Here is a 20956-nt window from a genome sequence, read left to right as displayed (position 1 = left end):
CTATAGCTATGCATATGACATCACCATTCTCATATCTTTTGATCAACCAAAACCCTCCATGACAGACACACTAGAAACACAGACATACTAGAAACAGTAGCATCATGGATGAAAGATCATAAACTGAAACTTAACCCAGACAAAACAAAATTCATCCTCCTCAAAAATAATAAAGTCCCAACCATAACCAATATAGAAATTAACTCAATTAATTACCCCATTCAACCCACCCTAAAACTACTAGGAATGATGATAGACAGATGCTGCACCATGCAACCACAAAACAATAAAACAATACAGAAATCATTTGCAGTTATGAGAAACTTAAGACAAGTTCGAAAATTCTTCAACAGAACACAATTCCAGCTCTTAGTACAAACCCTAATCCTACGTCTTCTAGACTATTGCAACATTCTCTATCTCTCCTGCCCTGCAACAATGACAAAACAACTACAAACAATCCAAAACATAGCACTGAGACTATCTATTCATTGAGGAAACACAACCACATCACAGAGGCATATTTCAACTCACGCTGGCTTCCAATTCTGGCAAGAATACTATTCAAATTCTACTGTCTACTATTTAAAACTATAAACGGCAACAGCCCAACCTACCTGAACAACCGCTTTATCCAAACTACCTCAACTAGACATAGGAAAACCCACACTCCATTTACGCACCCTCCAATCAAAGAAGTTAAACGGAAAAAACTGTATGATGGCCTCCTAGCCACACAAGCAGCAAAACTAGACAACCAAATCTCTAATCTACTGATAACAACCCCAGACTATAAAACGTTCAGAAAACAAATGAAGACTCTACTTTTCAAGAAATTCCTGAAAACGAACTAATACTGCAAGTACCTTCCCAATTCCCCGAAGCAACCTGATCTACTCTTTATCTCCCCTGGAAATTGCCAGATATCTTCTTTTGTAATCCACCTTGAACCGCAAGGTAATGATGGAATAGAAATCACTAATGTAATATAATTACAATGAATGAATATAACTATTAACATTTTTATCCCAGCAACTTTATTGCTCTGCAGTTCAATTCACCTTGCTTTTAGTAAAACTACATTTTTTGAAGAACGACTTGTCACTTATGTGAGTGTGCTTGTGATTTACTAATCCAGCATAGCTAAAAAGGTGTTCAACAACTGCACTTGCACAAAGTGGATTGTTCAGTCTGTGATTTAATTTTAAAAAATCCTTCAAATTAGATGAGGTTGCAGTATTATAGATGTCTTCTGACTTGGTCTGCAGATATTGATCAAGGGAATCTCTATCTGAAACACTAGACTTACATTTAGCAAAGAGTACTTTATCATTATTGTCATTATCATCTGCATTAGACGTAGTGCTGTCTAATTCATCACTTGCATCTTCATCTTTATCTTATCATCAAGCTGTCCCAACTACAAAGAATCATTGTCTGCTCTCTAACAATATTTCATTTGCTCGTTCGAGCAGAACTGTCTTCTTCGTGTCTCTGTACAGCATTGTGTACATCTGTTAGCACTCTAGAAATAATTAATAGTAGTAGTAATTTGATGGAAAATTGTTTGAATATCTTTGAGAACTGATGCACGAACGTCAAATGCATGGGAACCCTTCAGTCTTAAGGACAGGCAGACTTCCCCTCTAAAGACTCTACCAATGCAGTGGACAGTCACCCCAATGTAAAATTTTCAAAGGGATGACCAAATTCAGCCTCATCTTCACTTCAAAGTGGCCCAACTCATCACTGTTGTGTTTGGTCGGGGACTAGTAACTGGTTCAACACACAATAAGCAACTCCACTATTCTTATTGGCTATATTCAAATGAACAGCAAAATTTAATATGAGATGATCCACTGTTTACATGTTGAGGTTTATAATAGCAAAATTCTGTTCCTAGTTTTGCTGTTTCATTTGGTTTACTGAGAAATCATCATTTACATCTTGCTTCTGTTTCTGATTTTACTTTTAACTGTAAGCATCAGATATATGTAGGTAAAAAGTAGTGAAAATTGGTCAAATTATTACTTCAGTAAAAGTAAAAAATGGTATCCTGTACCTTACAAATAAAAGTAAAAAAACTTTTACTTAATCACAGTAATTAGGTACATTTACATAGTTATTATACAACACTGATTCCGAGCCAGTCAACAATTTTCATTTTCTTCTTTTGAACCACTCCATTGCTGCTTTTTCTTCATGTCTGGTATTAATGTCCTACTACATGATGCATGGCTCAACATTGGGAATCACTGTCCAGGAAAAGGATCTAGGTGTCAGCGTTGAGGATACATTTAAACCCTCAGCTCAATATGCGTTGGCGGCTAAGAAAGCAATTAGAATGTTAGAAATTATCAAGAAAGTAATGGACAATAAAGATGAAAAGATTATAATGCCCTTGTATCACTCTATGGTACGATCGCACCTCAAATACTATGTGCAATTTTGGTCACCGTATCTCAAAAAAGATATAGCGGAATTAGAAAAGATACAGAGAAGGGTGATGAAAATTATAAAAGGGATGGGGTGACTTCCCTATGAGAAATGGCTAAAGTGGCTAGGGCTCTTCAGTTTCAAGAAGAGTTGGCTGAGGGGTGATATGATACAGGTCTTTAAAGTAGAGGTCTGCACGGGAATGGGGATTGTGGGAATCCCCCCTAACCCATGGGACTCCCACGGGGACGCCCCTCTAGCCAACGGGACTCTCACAGGGATGGAAGGCTTTGGAAGCAGGGTTCGTCCATATAATATAATGGACATATCAGCCATAGTAAAAGAGGGGGTTTATAAGTTAATTACCTGAACAGAAAACAAAAAAAGGGTTCCACTAAAGAGATTCCACAAGGAAAACAGCAGTGCAAACACAAAAGAAACTGTGGAATTGATGATCCTGTCAGAAGTAATTGCTGCTTTTTATGGGGACGGGTGGGGATGGAGGTAATTCCTTGCGGGGATGGGTGGGGACAGAGAGGATCCTGACAGGAACGGGTGGGGACGGAGAGGATCCTGGCAGGGACGGGTGGGATTTCTGTCCCCGTGCAACTCTCTACTTTAAAGTACTGAGTGGAGTGGAAAGGGTAGATGTGAATCACTTGTTTACTCTTTACAAAAATACTAGGACTAGGGGGGCATGTTTAAAATGAACGAGGCACGGCGGTAACGTCTTTGAAAGGCGAAGCTCCTTGACACAGCTGATGGCAAAACATGAATTCTTGCCGGAGCCCCACTTTATACTTCTTAAGATGACTATTAAAGAATAACTATAAATGGCATAGAGAAGAATGGTACTAGCCTAAATAAAAAGATATCATAAAGACCGATGAGGAGACTGGTTACAATAATCTCATAATGAAATGACATTATTGTGGATTTTGAGAGATAGCTGCTGGGGTCTTTAAATAAATTAATTGAAATTTATTTCTGACTAAGTCTGTCTGAAGTTCTACAGAGATTTTCATTTTATAATTTAGGCATTTACAAGTACATTTCAGCCCTATCCCACTTTGCCTAAGCTACATGGTCATGAATGCCTGTAAAATCATGTAAAAATTGGTGTAATTCTGCAATGTGCTTATTTTGCAAACCCATATGCAACTTTAGAACCACCTTTCTCCATGAATAAGCCATACTTTATTGTAACTTTATTCAAAAGACTTTAGGTGCTCAGCTAAAAGCTTTAGATCAGACATGGGCAACTCCGGTCCTCGAGGGCCAGAATCCAATTGGGTTTTCAGGATTTCCCCAATGAATATGCACGAGATCTATTTGCATGCACTGCTTTCAATGCATATTCATTGCGGAAATCCTGAAAACCCGATTGGATTCCAGCTCTCGAGGACTGGAGTTGCCCATATCTGCTTTAGATAGTTGCAGCCAAGGATTGTCACACTGGAAACTAGACAGTCTGTGCCATATACAGCTAAATACATGACGAACTATAAGATATTACACAGTACTGTATAGATAAAACTTCAAGAAAACTTAGGTCCAGATGCACTAGAACCAGCGATCATTGCTAAACCTATTTTAACAGCTTTAGTGATGATCACATTTGCCGATCCGATGCAGAAAACAGCTTACCGCCTAGTTTTCTGCACAATCGCTCATTCCCTGATCTGATGATGCAAATAAGCTAATTAATATTAAAATGTTATGTAAACTAGTAGAGCGACTGATGCTCTAACATGGCTTCCCAATGCACTAAAAAAAAGGTGATCGCTTTTAAAGATCCACTTACCTGTTCAACCTTTTTTATTTTTTTAATGAGCACAGATAAGAACATAATAGCCTTACTGGGTCAGATCAATGGTCCATCAAGGCCAGTAGCCCGTTCTCACAGTGGCCAATCCAGGCCACTAGTACCTGGCCAAAATCCAAAGAGTAGCAACATTCCATGCGACCGATCCAGGGCAAGCAGAGGCTTCCCCCTTGTCTTAATAACAGACTATGGACTTTTCCTCCAGAAATTTGTCCAAACCTTTCTTAAAACCATGTTATACATGCACAATATCTGTCCCACTAGAAAAAAAGAACAATAAGTACCCCCCAAGCCGATGACGGCCCTCCCCAATGAAGAAACCGTGAATGCCCCCTACAAAAACAGCAAGAGAAATGCTCGCTTCCTCCGCCATACTGAATCCCCCCCACCATGAAAGAAAATTGGCTGGAGGGATGCCCATTCCCTTCTGCTAATGTGACTCCTCCCCTCTCAGCAGCAATACAGGAAGGCCCACTACGGCACCAGGCGCCCCCCCAAACATCCCTTTCCCTCCCAAAAAAAAGAAAGAAGGGACGCCCATTCCCTCCTGCCACCCCCTGCCACCTCCTGGGACTTGGAGCAGGATGGAATCTCAGTCCATCCCACCACTCTAAAATGGTGGGCCTTTCCTTCCCTGGTGCATCATGTAGTGCACAGGTAGGGGCCTAAGGTCCTGATTGGCTTAGATGCCTATGGCCCCGCCCCTTGGTAGTGGCCTTAGGTGCCTGAGCCAATAAGGGCCTTAGGCTCCTCCCTCTATATCATGCGATACAAAGGGGAGGAGTCTAAGGCCCTGATTTTTTTTGTTTTGGGGGGGGGCCTGGTGCAGGATTGTAATCTGGCAATCTGAGGATCCCTGTTGAGAAAAGCAAATATATAATGAGTTGATTTGATCTGCTAAAAGAAAATCGAGTGTTCTTGAAGTTTTATCTATACTGTGTAATATCTAGTGATACTTTTGAGTAGCCAGATTGAGTTGAAACTCTACAAGAGGCATAACTATCCTGAATATGAAAACAAGTAACCTTATTACATCTATTCTGGAGATATATTTTAAAATGAGCAATTTCTAAAGTCTCTTCCCAGTTCCCTGCATGAGGCCATTACAGGAATAAGAAAATTCCTATACTTCAATTACATATCAGCAGATTTCATACTGACCAAGGCTATCTGAACTGAAATCAGTCATGTGCAAATGCGTATTATCTCATATGCATCTCAGAATCTACTTTGTTTCTTCACACTAAATTTTACCACTTTCCAAGAAGAATGGTGCACTGATCATTAAAGACAATAGTACACTGACTGATGTACAGCAACATTTACTGCAGCTAACTGGAAAGATGTTGGGGGAGGGGGGTTGATATGACAAATATTTAAATACCCACATGGCATAAATTTGCAGGAGGTGAGTCTTTCAGTTGGATGAAAGCTCTGGAATGATGTGGCATAGGATGAAGGTGAAAGGGGATAGGCTAAGTAGTAACCTGAGGAAGTACTTCTGCACAGAAAGGGTGGTGAACCTGTGGTGGAGACAAAAACTGTATCTGAATTCAAGAAAGATTGGCAGAAGTGCATAAGATCTCTGAGGGAAAGAAAAGGCTAGTGGATGGCATGGATCAGCAGAATGGATAGGCCATTTATCTACCTTCATTTTTCTGTGTTTCTATAACAGTAAAACAGAATACTTTGCAGCCCTGTCACCTAATACTTTTAAAAACGGATCTTTGATGAATGCAGAGTGAGCAACACCCTATAAAAAATGTGATCTGATCTAGACTCACCTGGATTTTTCACCTATATTTAGTTAAGGTTTAAAGAGTATAGTTAACATCTGCACCAAGATGGATGACTGTACATTGATTATACTGAAATTTGACAGCAAAGTAAAAAAATAAAAGGAAATCTACAAGCTCATTATCCCTGGATTTGCCTTCTGGATTTGCCTTTTGTGGTGCATAGTGCCAAAAATACAAAAGCACAGTCAATTAAAATGAATGAAAAAACATTATAGTTGAAGGTTACAGAAATGTGTGAGCAATGGAATCCTTTACATTTGTCTTGGTAGGGGAGAATCCAAATTGTTAAGATGATGATCTTGCCTGTAGTTTGTTACCAAATGGGTATGTTGCCAGTATTTTTTCAGGGGTCCTTTTATAAAAAGTTAAATAGTATTCTCACTAAATTTATTTGGCTAGGGAAAAAAGCGAGAATTGCTCTAGCATCTTTACAAAATCCAATTGTGGAGGGTGGGGTAAATTTTCCAAATTTTTATAAGAATCATCAAGCCTATATTATGTGTCAGGGTACGTATTGGATCCTCCCTGAGCTCATGGAAAACCTTCCGGATTGGTTATGGCTGGAATGGCAACTCCTGTCGCCACTGAGATTAACTCATATTTTGAGTATCAAGATGCCTAGATTGTACAATGACAATAGAATTTTAATAGATACTTGGAAAACTTTAAAATTTGTCAATAATTTAACACCTATTCCAATTCATAAATCCATGTGCCAGACTCTTTAGCTGAACTCCAAGATTCAAATTGGCAGGTTTAAGGTCATCTGGAAGCATTGGATGAAGGAAGGTATTTGTACTTTAGATGAAACACAAATTTGGCCTTAATAAATCACAAAATTATAGATTTGTTGCAGTTGAAGCAGGCCATTCAGGAAGGGTTCCCTTAGTGAAAAAATTTGAAAGATCAAAACAGCTTGCCGGTCTTGTTTTCAGGTGGATTTCCTAGGACACCAGGCTGCTCAGTGGTATAAATTAATATCTGGATTTTTGAATAAGAAACCAAAAACTGGTCTGCATGACATTTGGAGCATTGAGATAAAGCACCAAATTACTGCGTCTCAATGGCCACGAATTTGGTCTTGGAGGATGAGATGTATGGTGTGTCTGCATCTATTAGTCAAACGTGTTTTTTTTTTTTTGTTGTTGCATAGAGTTTTTGGGACCTCTGTTCGTTTACATAGAGTAGATAGTTCCAAGTCTAATAGATGCTGGCACTGTCATCTTGAAGCTGGGATCATTTAATATACTATTGTCCCTTGATACTGAAATTCTGGAGATCTATTTGGGATCAAGTTAATAATTTATTAGAGAATCCAGTGGCTTTATCATATGATACCATTTTATTTGGTACATTCATGAGGGCAAAGAGTCAACTATTGGTGAAAAATAACAAATCCAAGCAAACAGACAGCAATCCTGGCTGGGAAACCACATAAATAAAGCCAGACAGACCTATAACACATTCCGAAAATCAATTAAAACCACTCTATTTGACAAATTCCTTGCCTAATCAAATGACCCCTCCCAGGTATTCTTTCCCCATTTAACCCCAACGTATTATGTAACATCTTTCTTCTCTCATGTATTCTTTCCCCATGTTCTCCAATTTATTATGTAACTTCTTTCTTCATGCATTCTGTAATTCGCTGACTGTCCAGCCTTCTTTCTATGTGAACCGCCTAGAAGTCATTTTGACTATGGTATAGAAAAATTAAGTTATTATTATTATTATAATGATGGGGGTTGCCATGCATCTTATTTTTGAAAAATTGGGACAAACTAAATTATGCATTCTGGTGGGAATCTCTATGTTATGTCTTTAAAATGGAAAAGTTCATGGCCATTCAGAAGGGATATTACAAAAAAAAAAAAAAAAGTTATGGATGTATGGGAACCATTAACTAAATATTGTAAGGATTGACTTATTTATCTAGATGAGGAAATATACACATCCAGGGAGGGAGGTACCTGCTGGCATTGATTAGGAGGTATGGTAAGGATATTTACAGGTATTTTTTTTAATTTATTGTTCAATTGAATAATGGGTGGGGGGAAATAATTCTTGTCATTATTTCTAGTAAGTTTATTGTGCTTTAATGTTAATATTCTATGTAAATGTATCATTTATTGTGCACAATTGTAGTTTTAAAAATGAATAAATAAGTTAAAAAAAACAACCAAAAGCACAGAGCCTTGTTTCCTTTTGACTGAGGCCGTTCCTAGGGCAGCGCTTTCCAATCAATGTGCTTTAGACCTCTACAGACACAAGAAAACATGAAGGCTCAATTGTGTAACAGCAGCAGATTTCACATTCATCAAGGTTGTAGAAAGTGAAATCATACACAACTACACATGGGGGGGGGAAGGGATGCACTGCATTTATTCATGCCAACTTGTTTCAGAAAGATATTTACTCCTCCAAAAATAGTTGCATAAATACAATTTTGTGGGGGCTGATTAATAAAGAACTTGTAAAGCAAACTGCAAGATGTCTTTTAATGTTTCAGTAAATTATTTGCTTCTTGATTTAATTCTCAACAAAGGATTTTATGATCAGTAATTACAGTTCAGGGATGTTCTAAAATTGAATGGATAAACCAGAGTTATTTTCTGCAGCTTTTGACGTTGTCCATCATGATATTCTTATTTTCCAACTTTCTGAGATTGGCATTAACTCCAGTCTTAGGCTGGTTCTCAAAATTCTTACGCTCCCACTCTTACACTGTTAACAAGAATGGCACCTCATCCTCTCCTTGGAAACCGATTTGTGGAGTCCCGCAGAGTTCACCTCTATCCCCTATTCTTTTCAACATCTATATGTCCTCCCTGAAACTCCTCCATCTATCCCCCCTGGAAACACTTTACACTTATGCTGATGACATCCTTGTCCTCCTTGAGACCGACTCGAACCTCACCAACCTCTCTGAGAACATATCCTCATGTATAACGAACCTCCAATCCTGGGCCCTCACTGTACAAATGAAACTGAACGAGTCCAAAACAAAACTACTTTGGATTTGCCCAAAATTAGATCAGCTACCCACCCTCATCCCACTGTCCTCTGGCACCACACTGCAGCTTGAGTTCTCAAGCAAAGTTCTGGGCATCATCATTGACTTTACATTATCCTTCAACAACCACCTCAACTCCTTGGTAAAAAAAATGCTTTTTTAGCCGTCACATGCTGAGGAAAGCGAAATCCTGCTTCCATCAACAACACTGCTGTCTTCGTACAATCCATCATCCTTTCCAGACTGGACTTTTGTAACTCCATCTACTTAAGCCTAACAAAGAAAAGCCTTAAAAGACTTCAGCGGATTCAAAATACCGCGGCTAAGCTAATCTTCGCAAAAAATAAATTTGACCATGTCTCCCCACTCCTGTCTAAGCTTCACTGGCTTCCAATAATCTCTAGGGTTCACTTTAAATGTGCCTGCCTAACTTTCAAGATCCTACACGGCATCCTTCCTCCCCTTATCCCACTATTTTGGAATTCCTCGAATTCTAATACCACCAGATCCACCCAAAAATTCAAACTATCCTTCCCCTCATTTAAAAGGCATATCCCATGCAGGAAAACTAGGGACATCTCTCTCCTTCAGAATCACAGAGCTCTGGAATAACCTTACTACCCCACTTCGGAATCTGGGCGCCCTTCAACTTATCTGAAAACTTGGCTATTCTCAAAAATGTAATACTTCCTCCTCTTTGTTATACTAAGTCCCTCTAAACATTCTCTATACTAAATCCTGTAACCCTCATTGGAGTTCCTTCTCTATACTAATTCCTGTAAACCGTGTCAAGCTCTATGATTGTGAAGATGATGCGGTATACAAACTTAAGGTTTAGTTTAACATAGTAACATAGTAGATGATGGCAGATAAAGACCCGAATGGTCCATCCAGTCTGCCCAACCTGATTCAATTTAAATTTTTAAATTTTTTCTTCTTAGCTATTTCTGGGCAAGAATCCAAAGCTTTACCCTGTACTGTGCTTGGGTTCCAACTGCCGAAATCTCTGTTAAGACTTACTCTAGCCCATCTACACCCTCCCAGCCATTGAAGCCCTCCCCAGCCCATCCTCCACCAAACGGCCATATACAGACAGAGACCGTGCAAGTCTGCCCAGTACTGGCCTTAGTTCAATATTTAATCTTATTTTCTGATTCTAGATCCTTTGTGTTCATCCCACGCTTCTTTGAACTCATTCACAGTTTTACTCTCCACCACCTCTCTCGGGAGCGCATTCCAGGTATCCACCATCCTCTCCGTAAAGTAGAACTTCCTAACATTGCCTTTGAATCTACCACCCCTCAACCTCAAATTATTTCCTCTGGTTTTACCATTTTCCTTTTTCTGAAAAAGATTTTGTTCTACGTTAATACCCTTCAAGTATTTGAACGTCTGAATCATATCTCCCCTGTCTCTCCTTTCCTCTAGGGTATACATATTCAGGGCTTTCAGTCTCTCCTCATATGTCTTCTGGCGCAAGCCTCATATCATTTTTGTCGCCCTCCTCTGGACCGCCTCAAATCTTCTTACGTCCTTCGCCAGATACGGTCTCCAAAATTGAACACAATACTCCAAATGGGGCCTTACCAATGACCTGTACAGGGGCATCAACACCTTTTTCCTTCTACTGACTACGCCTCTCTTTATACAGCCCAGCATCCTTCTGGCTGCAGCCACTGCCTTGTCACACTGTTTTTTCACCTTTAGATCTTCAGACACTATCACCCCAAGGTCCCTCTCCCCGTCCGTGCATATCAGCTTCTCTCCTCCCAGCATATACGGTTCCTTCCTATTATTAATCCCCAAATGCATTACTCTGCATTTCTTTGCATTGAATTTTAGTTGCCAGGCATTAGACCATTCCTCTAACTTTTGCAGATCTTTTTTCATATTTTCCACTCCCTCTTCGGTGTCTACTCTGTTACAAATCTTGGTATCATCTGCAAAAAGGCACACTTTTCCTTCTATCCCTTCAGCAATGTCACTCACAAACATAATGAACAGGATTGGCCCCAGCACTGATCCCTGAGGGACTCCACTACTCACCTTTCCTTCCTTCGAGTGACTTCCATTAACCACCACCCTCTGGCGTCTGTCCGACAGCCAGTTTCTGACCCAGTTCACCACTTTGGGTCCTAACTTCAGCCCTTCAAGTTTGTTCAACAGCCTCCTATGAGGAACTGTATCAAAGGCTTTGCTGAAATCCAAGTAAATTACATCTAGCATATGTCCTCGATCCAGCTCTCTGGTCACCCAATCAAAAAATTCAATCAGGTTCGTTCGGCACGATTTACCTTTTGTAAAGCCATGTTGCCTCGGATCCTGTAACCCATTAGATTCAAGGAAGTATACTATCCTTTCTTTCAGCAAAACTTCCATTATTTTTCCAACAACTGAAGTGAGGCTCACCTGCCAGTAGTTTCCTGCTTCATCCCTGTGACCACTTTTATGAATAGGGACCACATCCGCTCTCCTCCAATCCCCAGGAATCACTCCCGTCTCCAGAGATTTGTTGAACAAGTCTTTAATAGGACTCGCCAGAACCTCTCTGAGCTCCCTTAGTATCCTGGGATGGATCCCGTCTGGTCCCATCGCTTTGTCTACCTTCAGTTTTTCAAGTTGCTCATAAACACCTTCCTCCGTGAACGGCGCAGAATCTACTCCATTTTCTCGTGTAACTTTGCTAGACAATCTCGGTCTTTCTTCAGGATTTTCTTCTGTGAACACAGAACAGAAGTATTTGTTTAGCACATTCGCCTTCGCCTCATCACTTTCCACATATTAGTTCCCAGCATCTTTTAGCCTAGCAATTCCATTTTTCATCTTCCTCCTTTCACGAATATATCTGAAAAAATTTTTGTCTCCCTTTTTTACATTTTTAGCCATTTGTTCTTCCGCCTGTGCTTTCGCCAGACGTATCTCTCTCTTGGCTTCTTTCAGTTTCACCCTGTAGTCCTTTCTGCTCTCCTCTTCTTGGGTTTTTTATATTTCATGAACGCCAACTCTTTCGCCTTTATTTTCTCAGCTACTAGGTTGGAGAACCATATCGGCTTCCTTTTTCTCTTGTTTTTATTGATTTTCTTCACATAAAGGTCCGTAGCCATTTTTATCGCTCCTTTCAGCTTAGACCACTGTCTTTCCACTTCTCTTATGTCCTCCCATCCTAACAGCTCTTTCTTCAGGTACTCTCCCATAGCATTAAAGTCCGTACGTTTGAAATCTAGGACTTTTAGTATCGTGCGGCCGCTCTCCACTTTAGCCGTTATATCAAACCAAACCGTTTGATGATCGCTACTTCCCAGGTGAGCACCCACTCGAACATTAGAGATACTCTCTCCATTTGTGAGGACCAGATCCAATATCGCTTTTCCCTTGTGGGTTCCGTCACCATTTGTCTGAGCAGAGCCTCTTGAAAGGCATCCACAATATCCCTACTTCTTTCCGATTCTGCAGACGGAACATTCCAGTCCGCATCCGGCAGGATGAAATCTCCCAACAGCAGAACCTCCACTTTCTTTCCACACTTTTGGATATCCACAATCAGATCCTTATCAATTTGGTAGCGATTGAGTCGGAGGTCTGTAGACTACACCCACATAAATAGAAGTTCCATCTTCTCTTTTCAGAGCAATCCATATCGCTTCTTCCTCTCCCCAGGTCCCTTGCATTTAGGTCGCTTGGATATTGATCTTTTTGACCATCTCTGTCCTTCCTAAAAAGATTATATCCCAGTATGTTTGCAACCCATCCATGTGATTCACTGAACCATGTCTCTGTGATAGCGACAATATCTAGATCTGCCTCTAACATCAGGGCTTGCAGATCATGAACTTTGTTGCTTAGACTGCGAGCATTTGTGGTCATCGCTTTCCAGCTATTTTTCAGCGATAATCTCCTTTTTCGTATGGATTTTTGTTTCATAGTAACATAGTAACATAGTAGATGACGGCAGATAAAGAGCCGAATGTTCCATCCAGTCTGCCCAACCTGATTCAATGTAAATTTTTTTTTTTTTTTAAATTTTTCTTCTTAGCTATTTCTGGGCAAGAATCCAAAGCTTTGCCCGGTACTGTGCTTGGGTTCCAACTGCCGAAATCTCTGTTAAGACTTACTCCAGCCCATCTACACCCTCCCAGCCATTGAAGCCCTCCCCTGCCCATCCTCCACCAAACGGCCATACACAGATACAGACCGTGCAAGTCTGCCCAGTAACTGGCCTAGTTTCGTTTCACTTTCCGTTGCAATACTAAGAAATTAGTTGCTGATATTGCTTATGTTGCAGTCTTTACTACTATCACATCTTTTCTTTTGCCGGGGGTGGTCTCTATAATTGTCCTTCTAGTTTAAATGCCTAGAAAAATATTGTCTAAATTTCTCTGCAAGGTTTCTTTTTCCTGCTGTAGTAATATGTAGCCCATCAGTGCAATATAGCTTTTTGTCTTCCATGTATTTCCCCATCCTCCTATGTACCTGAAGCCTTCTTGATGACACCAGGCTTTGAGCCATCTATTAAAGTCTTCTGTGTTTTTCACTCTTTGCTCTTCCTTTCCATATGCAGGCAGTATTTCAGAAAAAGCTAAAGTGTTTACAAAAGATTTCACGCCCTCACCAAGCTCCCGAAAAGCTTTCTGTGCTGCAAGTGTGGAGTTGTTGGCCAGGTTATTTGTTCCCAGATGGATAACAACATCAATGTTAAAATCCTTAGTTTCTTCCTTAATTATAGTCTGTATTTGCCTGGAACTCCTGGTAGCTGAGGATCCTGGAAGACATTTCACTATTTTGGTCTCCTCGCCTTGTGTTCCAAGGTTAATGCCTATGATGATGGAATCCTCCAACAGTAATAGTTTTCTGTTTTTGGCCTTTTTATTTGTGCTTAGGGTGTGCTTGCTCTCTTGAGTTACCTTCATTGGTTCCAGTCCCACCTCCCTTCTGTTTTCTTGAGTATCGCAGTGCACTAGTGGAGCGAAGGAATTCTGTAGAGGTAATATTTGTGAAGGTGGATATTTCTGTGTTACATGTCGCAGTCTTCCTGAGCCTACTGTGACCCATTTATTCCTGGGCTGTTTTATTCTTTGAGGTAGAGGTGGTTAAGTTGGTATGATTTTGTGGAGTGATGAAAGCTGCTTTAATTGTATTCAATTCCTATTTAAGTTTGCAGAGCTCCTCCTTAATACTAGCAAGTTGAAGACAGATGGGGCAAGCCTTAAGCCTCCAAATAGTATGTCTTGGAATTAAAGCGCCACAGTGATTGCATAGAATAAAGGTCATCTTGATTGGTTGTGAAGTGACTTGATTTGAGTAGTCCTGATTATTTGGGTCTCTATATATGGTGGGACTATAAGTCTTACCCTTATTCCTATGAAGAGGAAGAGGAAATAAGTTTAGTTTAGCTTCCAAAAGATTATAGAGAAGATAGTTGAGAACCAGGGAAGCCCAGGTTCAAAATCTCATCAAGTCACTTAAACCTCCACTACCTCAGGTATAAACTTAGATTATAATCTCTCAGGGAACAGGAAAATACAAACTGTACCTGAATGTAATCACCTCATCTACTTCAGGTGGGGGAGCAGGGATTGAGGTATGAGGTACTGTATATACTAAAATATAAACTGAGGTAACCTTTCCCCCCTCACCCCCCAAAATAATGAGGAAAAAAGGTCGACTTGAATATAAACTGGGGGGGGGGGAGGGGGAGAAGGGGGGGGAGGGTGGATTTAAAAATATACAATTCAAGTGCCCTGCCTGCTCTACACCTAATCTCCCCTCCCTCCCTAGCTCTGTACCCTGTCCTCCTCTCCCTCCCGATTCCTTGCAGGCCTCCCTTAAGACCTGGTTGTCCAGCAGTGGGCTGGGACAGGAGGGATCCCTCCCGTCTCCTGTCCCGGCCGACTAACAACTTTCACCTCCCTCCCATCTCTCCGGCATACCTTTCAAATCCCTGGTGGTCCAGCGGTGAACCAGGACAATCTTCCTACACTCCTGCCTCGTGCAGAGCCCCTAGCTGAATGGCTGCTGCTAGTTCTTGTGAATTCCTGAGACCCCCATTTTTGGGCCTTTTTTTGGGCCCAAAAATCTCGGTTTATATTTGAGTATATATGGTAAACCCAAAATACATCCTTTTCTTAATTTAATATTGTTTCCTCAATCTCGTCTAATAGTGCCATATTTAAGTTAACTAGGTAATGTGTGAAGCAGAGATTCCCAACCTTTATGGTTATGTTGACCCTTTATTAACTGACAAAAAGTTCAGGGATCCCCAGTGTTTTACTAGACCCTCTTCCTCTCTGTGTCAAGCTCCTTTATCTCCTATCCCTGTCTTGTCTTCATCAGGCTCTTCCCATCCAAATCAGCAACCCATCAGTCACTCTCTCCCTCAATGAGGACCTACCACTTTCTCTCTACATCCTGCACAGCTACCTCTGATCCCCCCCTCTATAATTGCTGCTTCTTCCATCCCCTGCTGCTACTGCCTTCTTCACAACCATTGCCTAGCCTGCTCTCTACAATAGTATCGGTATTCTGATCACTTAGCATAACAGCTTCAAAAGCTTTTTTCACCTCTCTTTGTGTCTGGAGGACCCCATGTAACAGTTTCACAGGCTGTCCCTATAACTTCTTCAGAAGCTCCTTAGTAAACCCATTTTTAAAATTTACTTTCTCTGCATCTTTCATGACTTTATATGAACCTAACCTCTTCCCTTGGGAGTCTTCCCAAGCCTGGTTTTAACCTTGTACTTAATCTCATATGGAAAGCTCTTCTAAATCTTTGATAATCTATTGGTTAAAGAAGAAAGAAAGGTACTTCCAGTAGTAAATTGGAATAAGAAGGGAAAAAGACCTGAAACTGAAGGAAGGGAAGAGGTAAGAACATCGTTACATGATACAAATAAGACACTGGGGCAAAGCAGAATGGGAGCAGAGAAAATACGAAACAAAGCAATTTAGATCCATCATAAAGGCACATCTGGAGCTGGCTGAGATGCAGGATAAATGTGAGTTGCACTGAAAAACAGAAATCAAGCGCTCAGAGGATGATACAACAGTAGATAAATTAGGGAACCCGCATGCAGATCATTATTGTAGTACATGACATGGGGTATGTTATAACTGACCATTATTAAGATAAGTTAATTAACTCTTGTGCACCAGGGATCAAATATTACACTAAAACACTGTGAATACAAGCAAGCGGAAATGCAGGAACGGGTGAGGAAAGAGAAGTGATGTTTTGTCCAACTAAATATTATGTTGCTATTACAAACCACATCATGTTCCAGCTGAGAAATCTGAATGCAGTATGCAATGCCAAAGATATACCAATTCCAAAAGGAACATAAGACACATTTTTAAAATTATCACTGGAAAGTACTTTAGATAAAATTTTAAAAAAGACACTTCTGACTACAAGCAGATTCATTGTTGCTGCTTTTTAGCTTATTAGCCTTGGCCGTTTCATCTAATGTTAAAATTTCTTATACTGTCCCTTTATAAGACTACAAGCAGACTGTACCCCTCTCATGGAAACATATAAAGCAAATCAGCTAAGGAGCTGTGAAGTGATAAGAGTTCTTCAGTCAGAATATTGAAAAAAAGACTAAAAGAACCAGATAGAGCAGCATAAAGTTCAAACTGAACAGTGAAGAGTTTGGTGGTCATGGAAGGCTGCACCTAGCTCAACATCCTCAGATGGGACACAAATAGAACAAAAGAATATCCTGACTGGGTCAGACCAATGGTCCATCAAGCCCACTAGCCCATTCTCACGGTGGCCAATCCAGGTCACTAGTACCTGGCCAAAACCCAAGGAGTAGCGACATTCCATTCAGAATCCTAAAGAATAGCAAGATTCTGGAATCCCAAAGAGTAACAAAAGATTCTGGAACCCCAAGGAGTAGCAACATTCCATGCTACCGATCCAGTGCAAGCAGTGGCTTCCCCCATGTCTTTCTCAATAACAGACTATAGACTTTTCCTCCAGGAACTTGCCCAAATCTTTCTTAAAACCAGCTACGCTATCCGCTCCCTGTAACTCCCTGGTCAGCTATTCTCCACTGAAGGTGATGAATGCATTTAGGCTGCTGATTTCTCATTAGTTACAGATACTTATAGAATTAACTTAATTGGATCCCATTACCCTAGGGAAGACTCTACAAAGACCAAAATAAATAGATGATCTCTAATTTAGTAAAAGTCTAGACGTGTCCACCTTTACACCACACTCAGGCTGAGCTGCTTGCGGTTTTGTCACCAATCCAGTTACACATTTTCACAATTTCCTGTTCCCTTGGGCGGCTGTGCTTGTAGAAGGACTTTTGTGTAGCATCAGATGAGTAATTCACAAGATGTTAATCTATTCCTTTCATTTTCTACCCCAGAACAATAAAAAGGTAAACATTGTTTTATATTTCACTTAATAGGGAAGAAACTGTCTTCATTCACAGAGAGCAACAGGATCCTAACACAATACAAGGGTTATTAACATGTCCGCGTCAATAGATTATGCTACTAATATTCCAAACATGAAACAAGAACCACCTATTTTTTAAAAGGGGACAGAAGTTGGATTTTACAATTGGTGTCTCAAGTCATCTTCATAACCCTGCAGGAATGAATTTAGAATACTATACTATCACACATGGTAGAGTATTCAAAGAAGAAAAAACAACAGAGAAAGACAGCTCCCCCATCTGACCTCAACATTTAACAGGATGTCTCAGCTGAAGTAATGATACCATACAATTTTCATCTACACTTTCACCAAGTGAAAATCTTTAAATAATTTGTAAAAATACAGCTTTAAAATAAAACTTAAACATGCATAAGTAAAATGGAAAGAGATTTAACGTTAAAAGTCTAAACATTTACCTTAGGGCATGAATACAGTATATCACTCGAGGAATATTTTTCCGATCATATACGTCAGTTGTCTCTGGATAAAAGATCTATAAAGAAGAAGGAATCCATTATTCTTTCCCCTATGTGTAAGAATATACTCTCACAGGTAAATATCCAGCCTGCCAATATGTAATATAAACCTTTTCCTTTGCAATCCTGCATGAAGTCCCTGCTAGAACAATTAGCTGTCAAATTATACTAAGTAGCATGGGCATCTTTCTTAGTCAAAGCAAGATTTGAAGTTGCAATTCAAAAATAAAATGTATAATATTTTAACTGATTTGAAAGTTTAGTGCTTAACTTCTACGGACTGTGTTTTGTTTACATATTCTGTAAAAGCATGTGTTGTAAGTTAGTTGTAATAGAGAACTCCATGTCACATAAAATTATTTTTTTAAAATCACACAGAAAATCCAAATATAACGGTGAAAGTTTGAGGTGCCTGCTGAATTTAATTCTTCTTCTCCCAGCGGCACGCTTTCAATAAGTCGCGTGTGCAGCTGCTTGAATTCTTGAATCTTCTGCTCTGATGCAACCGGAAATAGGAAGTTGCATCAGAATAGAAGATTCAACAACTCAAGCAGCCACTCGCACGACTTATTGAAAGCGTGCTGCTGGGAAAAGAATAATTAAATTCGGTACCTAAGGTGAGGTGGAGGGTGGGAGATGGCAGGACGTGGGATGCAGCGATCGGGTGGGGATGCTGGACCACGCGATCCGTGCTTACGTCACTGCAGAGACAAGACCATTCACCGCTCCACAGGGCGGTGAATGGTCTTGTCCCCATCCCTGCAGCGACCACTATTTTTTCTCTCCCCGTTTCGGCGGGACTGCCAACAAGGATTTAAAAGAGACTTACACCTAACTTTATAAATAGAATTACAGAATTTTCTTTAAAATAAACCTTCAAACATGTGAATGCTTACCTTGGGAAGACCAATGGATTCCATAGCTCTTAACCACTGCACTGTGTTATCTGTGTGCCGAAAGTGAAGACCGGATCGCTATTTTGAAAACAAAATATGACAAAGAGACACAAAGTTTAACACATGAAAAAAGCCAACTGCTTTCAATAACATTTTAAACCATTTTCATCTCTCAAATTAAGGTTCTTTTACTGATACTAAATTTAGTAAGAATCCCCACTGAGAAACTCTTAACTGAATGAAAAATATATTGACCCAGATTTTTGTAATTAGGTACAGAGTATATTTATTTATTTTATTATTTATATACCACTTATATCCTAAGTGGTCTTATATTCAGGTACTTTATCATATTTCCCTATCTGTCCTGGTGGGCAAAAACTCTATCTAGTGTACCTGGGGCAATGAGGGGATTAAGTGACTTGCCCAGGGTCACAAGAAGCAGCGAGGGATTTGAACCCACAGCATGTAGCTAAGGACAAAGTTTTATTTTCTTAAAGAAATCCCTGTAGGTTTTCCACAGATTACCTATATATCATTTCATCTTGAAATGAAGATATTAAGTCATGCAATTTTTTTGTGTGCTTTTTGCTATCGCTTTATTGTTTTGAGATTCTATTGGTGTATATGTGGAAATAAGAGGAATAAGAAATAGTATCTGAGAGGCATTTGACAGGTCAGAATTCTAAATGTTAAATGGGAAGAGACTAAAAAAAATAAAGTCTATAGAAAAGATTAGGTTCCATACTGAAGAACTACCCAGGTGTTTCAGTCAAGGGAGGTAGTGATTTTCTGGAAAGTGTGAACCGAGTAAAGATAACTAAAGTGTAATCAGAGAATGCATAGGCCTCAATCAAAAAAGAAAAGGAAGAATTATTAACTACAACTTTAATGTGGGATTAGAGGCAGAGAAAATAAGTGATAACTATTATAAAAAGAACCAGGAGAAAATTCTCCACAACTCAATCAATCAAACAAACAATGGAAACGTTCAAAGATCCAGGTGTGCGGCTTTATTCCAAAACTCTGCCTAACTGTGCGGTGGTTCAACACGCACATGTTTCGGCCTTAACGGCCTGCCTCAGGAGCCTTATTATTAATGTACTCTACTTCGCAGAGTGACACCTATCATAAAAAAAAGTCTCTGAGCAGGTCTCTGAGCACTTTGGTGATAAAATCATGATTAGCTAACTATGTAGCAACTGGCAATCCTCAGAGTGCTAGTTTGAAAAATTACACAATTAGGCAGAGTTTTGGAATAAAACCTGGATCTCCATTGTTGATAGCTATTGTAATGCATGGGAGTAGCTAAGAGGGAGCATTAGAGGTGGATCGCCAGCCGCCAGCGCTCAGCCGCACCTTGGGAGAGGCAGGAAAGGAAGGCCGCCGCAGCCTCGCGCCTGCCCCCAGCTGTGTAGCTATATCGGGTTTGCTGGTTTCTCTTGGTAGAGCTGCACCCCTGCCGATTTGTAGGTTGGGGAGTCATTACACGGGAATTGGCGGCCGCAAGAGCTTAACTTTGTTCCTTTAGGCAGCCCTGGTTGTTTCCTTGGATTCAATGTCAGCATTAGGGTTTCGCTGGCCGCCAGCGCTCAGCCGCACCATGAGAGCCGGGTGAGGAAGGCCGCCGCAGCCTCGCGGCTTCCCCCCAGCTGTATAGCTACATGTTCCCGATCCCCAACAACTTCATTTTTTAGTTCAAAGCCGCCGCAGCTCCTCTCGATCCCCGCCTGATGCGGTTCGAGAGAGGAGCCGTGGCGGCGGCTTGAGCATAAGCCCGATGCGCCCAGAACCCTGGTGTGTTCCAGAGCCGGCATAGGCGGTTGAGGGGGGAAGGTTGTGGTCGGAGCTGCTAGGCTGCAGCGGATGGGGAGTGTGATGGGGCGAGCGCCTCTCCCCACCCCCTTCCCAAGATTGTCCGTCTTCCACTGTGCTGAGCCCTTTTCGGCATCTGCCCTCTGCCGAATCCCGGGCCTGCTCTCCTTCCCATAAGTGCCGGTCCCTCACTCTGCGCCATCTAGCGCATGCGCACTCGTGCCGCCACAGCGCGACAGATCAGGGA

The 20956-nt window shown here is 40.7% G+C and overlaps 1 protein-coding gene across 3 annotated transcripts in view; it reads right to left on the bottom strand.

Annotated features, from left to right (window-relative positions):
* The window catches only part of IQGAP2 (IQ motif containing GTPase activating protein 2), a 511872-nt gene that overhangs the window by 244789 nt on the left and 246127 nt on the right, over window positions 1-20956 (bottom strand). For all 3 annotated transcript variants that reach the window (XM_033929310.1, XM_033929312.1, XM_033929311.1), the window contains 2 exons: window positions 18895-18972; window positions 17939-18015 (listed from right to left, as the gene is read on the bottom strand). In XM_033929310.1, the coding sequence (XP_033785201.1) occupies window positions 17939-18015; window positions 18895-18972 (155 nt within the window). The remainder of the gene's footprint in view (window positions 1-17938; window positions 18016-18894; window positions 18973-20956) is intronic.

Source organism: Geotrypetes seraphini, chromosome 1, assembly GCF_902459505.1.
Source record: "Geotrypetes seraphini chromosome 1, aGeoSer1.1, whole genome shotgun sequence".
NCBI classification, from domain to species: domain Eukaryota; kingdom Metazoa; phylum Chordata; class Amphibia; order Gymnophiona; family Dermophiidae; genus Geotrypetes; species Geotrypetes seraphini.
The sequence above is the reverse complement of the archived record's forward strand: the minus strand, read 5'-3'. Positions and strand labels throughout refer to the sequence as shown.